This window comes from Dreissena polymorpha, chromosome 4, assembly GCF_020536995.1.
Source record: "Dreissena polymorpha isolate Duluth1 chromosome 4, UMN_Dpol_1.0, whole genome shotgun sequence".
Lineage (NCBI taxonomy): Eukaryota > Metazoa > Mollusca > Bivalvia > Myida > Dreissenidae > Dreissena > Dreissena polymorpha.
Window position 1 is genome coordinate 115,008,995 of NC_068358.1, and position 10,125 is coordinate 115,019,119.

At 35.8% G+C, this 10,125-nt stretch overlaps 2 protein-coding genes across 3 annotated transcripts in view; one reads left to right on the top strand and one right to left on the bottom strand.

The window, feature by feature from the left end:
* Positions 1–10,125, bottom strand: part of LOC127878204 (coiled-coil domain-containing protein 171-like) — a 62,542-nt gene that overhangs the window by 39,978 nt on the left and 12,439 nt on the right. For both annotated transcript variants that reach the window (XM_052424692.1, XM_052424693.1), the window contains exons 2-13: positions 9,326–9,458; positions 8,638–8,797; positions 7,383–7,462; positions 6,970–7,144; positions 5,418–5,530; positions 5,103–5,191; positions 4,545–4,585; positions 2,774–2,868; positions 2,217–2,309; positions 1,799–1,893; positions 709–774; positions 107–245 (exon numbers count right to left, since the gene is read on the bottom strand). In XM_052424692.1, the coding sequence (XP_052280652.1) occupies positions 107–245; positions 709–774; positions 1,799–1,893; positions 2,217–2,309; positions 2,774–2,868; positions 4,545–4,585; positions 5,103–5,191; positions 5,418–5,530; positions 6,970–7,144; positions 7,383–7,462; positions 8,638–8,797; positions 9,326–9,448 (1,269 nt within the window). In that variant the 5' untranslated portion in view covers positions 9,449–9,458. The remainder of the gene's footprint in view (positions 1–106; positions 246–708; positions 775–1,798; positions 1,894–2,216; positions 2,310–2,773; positions 2,869–4,544; positions 4,586–5,102; positions 5,192–5,417; positions 5,531–6,969; positions 7,145–7,382; positions 7,463–8,637; positions 8,798–9,325; positions 9,459–10,125) is intronic.
* The window catches only part of LOC127878219 (galanin receptor type 1-like), a 62,282-nt gene continuing 61,672 nt past the window's right edge, over positions 9,516–10,125 (top strand). The window contains exon 1 of the mRNA XM_052424737.1: positions 9,516–10,081. The gene's annotated coding sequence lies outside the window, so the exon portion shown is untranslated. The remainder of the gene's footprint in view (positions 10,082–10,125) is intronic.

Consider the following 10,125-nt stretch of genomic DNA (forward strand, 5'->3'; position numbering starts at 1 on the left):
GAGCCATGCTCTAGGAAAACGGAGCTTAATGCAGATGTGTAAAGAGTCATCCCAGATAAGCCTGTAAAATCTAAGCATTTTTCCCTCATTTTTCCACAGCGTCTACCTTGGAGAGTTCCTCCTTGAGCTCTATGAAGTTCTTCTGGTGCACCTCCAGCTCCTTGGACAGACTGCCTATCGTGCTCTTCTTGTTCTCCACCTCCGACATCAGCTGCTTACGAACGTTCACATGCTCCTTCTCCAACCTGCAGTGTACATCATATTATTAAGTGTGTTACTATAAATACTGGAGTACATGCCTTGTCATGCGACCTGGTATGGGGTGGGCAAAAGTTCCACACCCAGAACCAAAAATCCATATACAGAATCAACGCACATGATCAATGAAACTATGGATGTCACAAAGCAACAAGGCCCTAATGTGTAGCTACCGTGGCTGCTTATGGCACAAGTCCCATGTTCGCATGACCCAGGTTAAATCTACATTAACATTTCTTTTTATTCAAAACTGTGGCATAAATCTTACATCAGATGGCAAACTTCATTGCTTTTAATTTCAATTTTACTCGAAAATGTTTTGGTGTTAAATACTGACGAGACTATCTTACTGGAATGCATTTGTTCGTTTTGAATCTTTTATATGTCTATTTATGGCAAATAATTTATTCCAGTTACCCTATATACTTCAGTCATTTGCTTGCAAATTACCTGGAATGTTTCTCCGACAATTGCTTGTTCGTCTTCCGTTCATCTTCATAAGAAGTCTCTAACTCCCTTAAAAAAATATGGCAATTTTAAGAGTGACGTGTTTAAAGGGCAGCCATGTCATGGTTCCTAGGTAACATTTACAGTATTGCTTCCTTAAATCTTACCATAGAGATTCTAGGAAAAAATTAAAGATTTTAATTTAGGTCTTTACAAAAGCACGAAAGAGCAGATACGCATCTTTTATACCACCTCCCTGCTGCCCAACTGGACTGGTCAACAAATTTTTTATGTAAACATCATTTTAAATGTATGTATCCATGCAGGTATTCAGTTGGATCCCTGCTTAGGAAGCATTGGAATTCCCTTTTCTAAAACAAGATATGTGTTTGTCAGAAACACTATGTCCCCTTCTGCACTGCTTTGAAGCTTTATATTTGACCTTTGACATTGAAAGATGACCTTGACCTTTCTACACTCAAAATGTGCAGTTCCATGAGATACACATGCATGCCAAATATGAAGTTGCTATTTTCAATATTGCAAAAGTTATGGCAAAAGGTTAAAGATGGAGCAAACAAACAAACAAACCAACCAATCAACCAACAGACAGGGCAAAAACAATATGTCTCCCACTATAGTGGTGGGGGACATAAAAATACAACTTCTAGACTCACTTGTTAATAAACATCTGTCTTTTACACATGATAAAGCTACAAGAAAAGTAGATGTTATTGCCAGAAATCAATGTTCATATGATAAAGTAAAGAACTTTTCTATGAAATCATTACAATACTAACGCATTGCTAAATACCCCACACCACTTTGTCAGCTATACTTAAAAGCAAAACAACTCAGGAATGTGTGGGTTATTGGGGACATGAGGGTTATATAAAAAAAAACAGTGACAAACACTTGATGGAGATGACATATTTAAAGTTCAACTTTAATCGCTTAAGAAATGTGAAAGTAATTTGCAGCACACACTTATCTTATCCACACCGCCAGAAGGACTCAGCGTGTGACTCAAATATAAATGTACCCCATCTACATCTTTATTAGACAGGTATTATTTAAATCAGTGGAGGCTTACTTGATCTGTTTTGAGAGCCTGTCAATAGCCTTGTTTGCCTCAATGTTGGCAGACTTCTCAACATCTAAGGCACCCTCCAGGTCTCGAACTCGCAACTAATGGAATAGAAAAACATGTACAGTGGCAAGGGTAAATCCTCTAAACTGAATCCTCTTTATATCTATATCCTCTCTTAACAGGACTCCAGTTTGTTTCCTTTGCTAACATTCGCATACAAATCTCCTTAAAAGAAGTTTCCCTTCAATTCCAGAAACCATTCCATTAAAGCAAATCTCTTGGAAATGAAAATCAAGGCTGAAAGTGTCGTCCCTGATAAGTTTGTGTGGACCACAAAGGCATGTCTGTGATGACACTTAACGCATATGCATTAAGTCCAGTTTTCCAGAACAAAGCTATATTGTACATATATTGTACATACCTGGACAATTTCAGAGTTAAACTTGGTCTCTAGATGGGCGGCTCTCTCTGACTCAATACTTTCCTCAATCGCTCTTAGCCTCTGTAGTGCTGACTGTTACAAGTAAAACAAATATATTAGTATAGTCAAGACACTAGAACATCTTAAACAAAAAGGATTTTACCTCGATGACTTAAGAAAGTAGATTGTTAATAACTAAGTTACCAACATTTTTTAGGCTTAATTTATTCATTCTAAACAAAGAAGGTACTAATTAATGTAATAGAAACCATGTATGATTCAAATTTACTGTATGATTCAAATTTCACTGTGTTCTTAATTTAAATATAATTATTTATTGCAAGGTACCATTTATCTTTAATATCAAAACTGATCCTAATAGACAATACATTGAATAGCCAAAGTCAATACAAAGTACACTTACATGTACAAGAGTGGGGCTTTGTAATAACATTTTCAGGATTATTCTTTATTTGTATGACTTTGGTCTAAAATTGGTAGAATGAATAAGGTCTGGGTTAACCACCACTCTATTTATCAATCAAACGTCTGCTGACCTCCAGTTCTTTTTTTGTTCTCTCCTCTCGTTCTTTGCAGTAGTCGAACTCAGTCACGGTCCGTCGCTGCTGATCAGTCTTGTGCTTCAACTCAGCTGCAAAACACAAACACAATCATGTACTTCATCCTATCTCATACAGAATTGTTTGATTGACTTCAGTCATACATATTTTTGTTATCAGTGTTTAATATCCAGTTATTCGGGTCTTTCTTTAAAAGTATAGGTAAATAGACGTCACAAAAATAAACTATATGAAGACTTAAAATAATACACTTTCTCAGAAAAATAAATTGGTTAGCTTACACTGCTGGAAAAAATATCACTTTTATCAGATTTTGTCACTGTGGTTGCATATCATCCTTTAAACATATAATCTCATATAATTGCGACTGCTTATGGAAAAACAGGGCCAAATGAATATATGTAAAACTTATGTACTAGCACAAGCTAATCAGGGACAATACGGTGCCCTTTTATTACATTTTTGGTTCAGAAACGTCTCTTCTTTGCAAAAATCCAGTAAAGTCATAAAGTGTAATTCCTGATTAGCCTGTGCACAAGCTCATCTTGGACAACGATTTTATTTTTTTGAACATGTATTAAAACCGCTTTTCCCAGAGAGCAGCTAATATTCATATGCCTCAAATATATACACCTAGTAAATTCTGTACATGTTTCATTTGTCTCAGTTTAAGCTTTATAATAACATAAACCATTGATTTTGCAGCTGATGGAAATTTCACAGTAACAAGAGCATCGCATAACGGGTGCCAACGCTCGGCTGCGGATGCAGTTTTGAATAAATGAAAGCTTGTCAGAATTTTTTTTTTTAGAGGTCACAGTGACCTTGACCTTTGACCTTGTGACCCCAAAATGGGCGTGGCATGTAGAACTCATTAAGGTGCATCTACATATGAAGTTTCAAGTTGTAGGTGGAAGCACTTTGATTTTAGAGCCAATGTTTAAAAGGTTAACAAAATGTAAAGGTTTTAGCACGACGCCGGAAGACGAGCTGGCTATGACAATACCTCAGGTTTTCTCCGAAAACAGACGAGCTGAAAATCAGCTAAAATGTTACTTTGAAAATATGCAGTATTTTTTCACTTTACGTCCATTTTAACACATACTTGCAAAATGGTAAACAGACAAACAAACAGATGTCATTGTCCATGGCAAAATCCCTATCAGCCCCTCTACTTGGCTGTACTGTAGCCTATCAGCCCCTCTACTTGGCTGTACTGTAGCCTATCAGCCCCTCTACTTGGCTGTACTGTAGCCTATCAGCCCCTCTACTTGGCTGTACTGTAGCCTATCAGCCCCTCTACTTGGCTGTACTGTAGCCTATCAGCCCCTCTACTTGGCTGTACTGTAGCCTATCAGCCCCTCTACTTGGCTGTACTGTAGCCTATCAGCCCCTCTACTTGGCTGTACTGTAGCCTATCAGCCCCTCTACTTGGCTGTACTGTAGCCTATCAGCCCCTCTACTTGGCTGTACTGTAGGTCCTTTAAGCAATCACCCTAATCTCAGTGCATTAAAATCATTTATATTCGTCAGCACAAAATGTGTGTCTTTATGACTTTTTTGTGGACACGTAAATTGGTAATTTATGATTTTGCCAAAAAAAAGAGGAATTTAAAAGTTCATTTTCCGATATGTCTGTGTTGAATTCATGGATTCAACAAACAAATTCAATGAAAATTAATGTTCCACAAATGACAATGAGTTACTCTATAGTAAAATGCTTATAAATGTTATGTTTCATACTCACATTCCATGTCTGATAACCTCTCTTTCAAACTGGCCATTGAGCTGAAAGCAGATGCATCCAGATCAACAGTTTTATCAAGATTATTGTTTTTCCCTCGCATAGTGTCTACCAGTGGGTTCCATCTACCAATTTACTCGCAAACTGTCAAACATGCCTTACATACAGTTATATGTTACTCCCAATTATTATTTGAGTGTTAACACGTTTTCAAACTGTATGTTTTGTAAATAATATCCTAAACAAATCGATTTTCTTAGAATTGAATTTTCAGATTATTTTGTACAAAATATGATGTATAAATGGTAAAAATATCTGCAAATGTGTATTTACTTTAAGAATTGACAAAAAGTGTGGATTTTTGGTACCAATTGTTTGTATGGACAAATAATAATGGTCATATATATTTTTTTTCTTTAAACAATCAATAGGTGCAAGCAATTTTTGTTCAATCCTCTACAACAATCTATTGGGTTTAACAATTAAATCTCAATTTAAATTTAACCTTTTAAACACAAGATTTTTTCAAGTTCATTTACAGCCATCAGCCCCAGTCCTCACCTCTCGAGCTGCTGAAGCTGGGAGGTAGCCTTCTCATTCTCTGCCTTCCACTGCTCCTGCTCATTGGACCCCTTAAACAGCTCAGCATCCTACAACAACACAGACACAGATGATATCTCAGAAACACCTCAGGGAAGAAATATACCCTGCCCCCCTTACAGGATTCACCAAAACTTTGGACTTGTTAATAGATCAAACACAGTCAAGAAATTTTATAGAACTATATTAGATTTGAAATGGTGAATATCAGCTAAAAGAAGGTTATAACGCACTAACTGTAATATTTATATTGTGTTTATCATATTCTAACAAAACCTTGAGTTCAATTTCACGTTTGAGCTGGCGTTCTCTTTCCTCTGCACTTTCTCTGGCGTGGTGAAGCGATTCCTCTAGTCGCTTGATCTCATCTCCATACTCTGACAGCTTCTCTGTAAACAGATTCCCGTCTAATCGGCGGCCATGGCATAGAAGTACATGTATGTAGTAACGTTACATGAACTTCATAGCTTTAAGTTATTCATCAGCAAATGTTAAAAGAAGAAGAAGAAGGAGAAGAAGAAACTAGCACATATTTAAAATCATATAAGGATATTTAAAATCATATAAGGGTTTCCTTAAATTATAAACAATATTATAAGTCAGATGATGCCATTTAATTTATACATGAACATTCTCCATTACAACACATTCAGCATTTGGACACATTCAGCACGTAGACACATTCAGCACTTAGACACATTCGGCACTTAGACACATTCGGCACTTAGACACATTCGGCACTTAGACACATTCGGCACTTAGACACATTCGGCACTTAGCATTAGACACTTTCAGAACTTGCACAGGCTATGGGGCTGTCCATTAAGTATGTCACGCTCCAGGCGGGATAAGTGGGTGTAAGAAAGTGTAACAGTTTGTGACAGGGGGGAGGGGAAGGGTCAGGCCATGTGTGAGGTCACACTTTTTGATAATCAAGTATGTGAAATATAAGAATTAATTGTATGTTAAAGTAGCATTAAATTAGTATGTCCTGAATGTGTTGGTCACGATGCCTCTCGCTAGGAGCGCTAGTATGCTATTGCAAAGCCTTTATTTATGTATAGCCTTGCTTTTGTCATGCCTAAAGTATAATTATGTAATGTTATCTGCTTCACAATTATGTCACTGAGCGAGAAATTTGAATTAAATGTTAACATGTCTAAGTAATTATTATAATAAACAATTTTGAAAAAATTACTGGTAATATTTATTTATTTGAATATAAATTATAAGTAAAGTTTCGCTTATCTACTCTTTATTCTGTGTAAAAAGATTGCGTAATCAGAAGATTATCTAAAACTTGAATTCACCTATTGTAAATAAAAAGCAGTAGATAAATGATGTGTATTATATAACTGTAAAGTCTTTGCAATGTTTTTTTTCAAATTTAATCTAGATTGAGTTACTGCTTCAATGAAAAACCGTGACACATGTTCAACTATTGAAGTCATTTTAATAATGTAATAGTTCTTTGAAGCACAAATGATATAGATTTTAATACCTGTTATAGTGAAGCATGTGTGAGATTTTTAATTAGGTGTTAATTTTTTTAAATGTTTAAAGGCGTTGAGTACTTTAGCGGGGGAGGAGATTTGTTAGTTTGCAATAGGGGGAGGGGTAAAAATGGTCAAAAATAGTGTGACATACTTTATGGACGCCCCCAAAAACTGAGTGTAAAAAACATATAGAGGGCCTCTATATGTTTTTTACACTCAGTTTTTGGGGGCGTCCATAGGCCATGACTAATTTGAATGTAGTTTACAGTTGTGCAAAACTCGATGGCATTCTTCCAACAAACTTTATTTCCCAGTTTTCCATATATACTCACGTTTCAGATCAGTGCTAGCCTGCTCAAAGGCCTGCTCCCTGCCTGCTGCAGATTGTTTCTGTTGTGCCAGGTCACGCTTGGTTCTTGTCAGTTCAAACTCAATATTGGCCTTAGCTGCCTCTCCTTTTTCGACATTGGCACGTAACTTGGCAATTTGGCTTTCAAGTTCAGATACCTGACAAACAATAAATTTATTTTGTTCAATGCTTAAAGGGTTGTATCAACAATACAATTGCAATACTGGTAACACTTGGAAAAAACTTATTTCATATGCAGACAATTTATACTGCTGCATCATTATCAACAAACATATTTGTTACTATTCCAATGAAACAAGTTTTCACATCCGCATGGAAATATTTATGAATTAATTTTGTTACAAATTTCTGATGCAATATTCAAGCCTCCCATACCTCTTTGTTGGCCTTTGTTGCTGTTTCTAACCTGTCCCTTTCAACTGAGTTTAATCTTTTCCTGAGGCTTGAAACAGTATCTACAAAATAAAGCAGAATAGTACCGGTAAAAATTAATTATGCTGTAATGTAGAATATGGCTGCATATGAGACAACAAGCTCAGTTGAATTATCCGAAGGGATATTAAATAATTATAACTCTCTGATTATACTCCTTTAATTGACGTTTCGGCATAATGCCTTTATCAAAACATTGGAAATTATATGTTAACTACATTTTTACGTCTTTTGACTGCACAATTTAAATAACAAAGAAAAATGTTTTTAAACGTCAAATGACGTTGTAAATGATGACGTCATAAATGGCGTTATATAAAATGGCGCCAAAAAATGTATAAATTCGCCAAAAATGAAATGACGTTAAACACTTATAATATTTAATATCATTATAATATTTTACATAGATATGGAATGAAATATTTAGAGTCATTAAATAAGTTTACCCTATTTAATTTATGATAATAAGTTTAGGTAGATTATAATTACATATGATGATGATTGTTTTATTGTAAAATATCAATTTATTAAATATATAAAGCACACATTTAACATAAGGTTAAGACACAATATGTAAGTGTTTAACGTCATTTCATTTTTGGCGAATTTATACATTTTTTGGCGCCATTTAATATAACGCCATTTATGACGTCATCATGTACAACGTCATTTGACGTTTAAAAACATTTTTCTTTGTTATTTAAATTGTGCAGTCAAAAGACGTAAAAATGTAGTTAACATATAATTTCCAATGTTTTGATAAAGGCATTATGCCGAAACGTCAATTAAAGGAGTATAATCAGAGAGTTATGAGACAACAATTTTAAAAAGAACAATTTTGTCAAAAAGACGCCCTATGCTGTAATATGTAGCAAAATGTACGTTAATAGTAAGGAATTACATCCTCTGACAAAATTGGGTGGGTCCAACAGAACAGAAATCCATAGGTAATCCAGTATGCCATATACAACTTTGATGCATGGAAAGTATACAGTCAATTAAGTTAGCCTATTTAGAAACATATGAGCTGTTTAATGATAAAATTGGTCTAATGCAATATCCAGCCAGCGCAGCACATGTACACAGTCTGGTCAGGGCTACCCTTGCTACTGACCAGACTGTGTGAGTGTGCTGGCTAGTCTGCATATGGCACAAGGCCCATGTTCACATGATGTGACTTATATTTTCTGAAACATACCCTGCTCTGCCTGCAAATCAGATGAGATCTGTTTCATCTGTAACTTAAGCTGGTTGTTTTCTATTCGCAGTCTCCCAGGATCCTCTGAGCCTGGTGACATGGTCATGTTCTTCCACTCTTTAGATGCTTCAGGGGAGAATGTTATCTCATGTTTTCTACCCTAATATAGTATAGTTCAATACCAGAAATTAGCCATTTTATTTTAGAATTTTTTTTTTTTAAATTGTCACAGTATTAAAATTGTACTTAACTAATTGGTAAACAGTAAGTTAAATTGAATGACTAAATGGATGCATATATTGTACTACAAGTGGTTCAATTGTACATGATCACCTTTGAGTTTGTGATTGTTTTTTGTTGTTGTTTTTCCATGAGTTCAAATTGTTAGTTTGAACCTTACAGCGCATTAGGAAAAGGTTAGCTTTGGTACTTTATACACATGTACCATAAAAAAAGACTGAATTTATTTCCAAGTTATATTCTAGTAAACGACAATCTGCAATAAATCACTTATGTAACTTTATTTACTAATTAATTATACTTTTTACTTACGGGGCATATTTGCTAAAACTTTGTAAAAGTGGCAAATTTTATTGGCAAAATCTTCCTTTGGCATAGTTTGCAGAACATCAGCATTGCGATTTAGGATAAGTACGTTACAAATAAACTTCATGACATACTGGCATACCTGACCATAAGAGTAATGGTAGGAGTTGTCCTGGTTAAAACGACCAAAGTCCTCGCTGTTGTTGGAGGCATCTGCATCATGAGGGCCAGAGGCTTTAACAGGCTCTTCATCTTCAGAGGACATTGCTATGAAACTATAAAAGGTTATGTTTAGATGTGACTCGATGATTATGATGTATTGACCATAGATAAAATGGTTTCAAATTTGTCAAAATTTGCCCTAAATTTGTATGTGACAATATTGACGATGTTCTATATTTAATAGATACACAAAACATTAACTTACAATTTATCGTTGTCTACATGTATGCAACATATGAATTTCAAACTGCGGCAAAATTGGAAGCAAAAACAACTGTGTATTTAAAAAATGGCAACTTTGAAGTCTTCCAGAACAAGTGCCTGTGACGAATCATGAAAGTCTTCTGGCCAAACATGATCACAAACATGGAACTGTGTGGAAGAGCGGGCGCAAACAGCATCACTGAGACCATGGCTGTGAGGAGATGGAGATGGCTAGGCCACGTCTGCAGAATGCCACCTGACTCTACCCAGGGTGGACACCAGAGATGGACTCCACATGGGAAAAGAAACCGCGGATGACCAAAAGAGATGTGGCGCTGAACCGTGGAGCGAGAGCTCAAGAACAGAGGCCTCACTCTGCAGACAGCACCAGCAACAGCAGCCGACAGACCAAAGTCCAAAGTGGTGCTCTCTTGCCTTTGCCTTAAGCACCAGACGGCACAGAGAGGATTGAGTGAGTAAACTTTGAGATATGTAAAAATCTTGTTTGCAAATTAA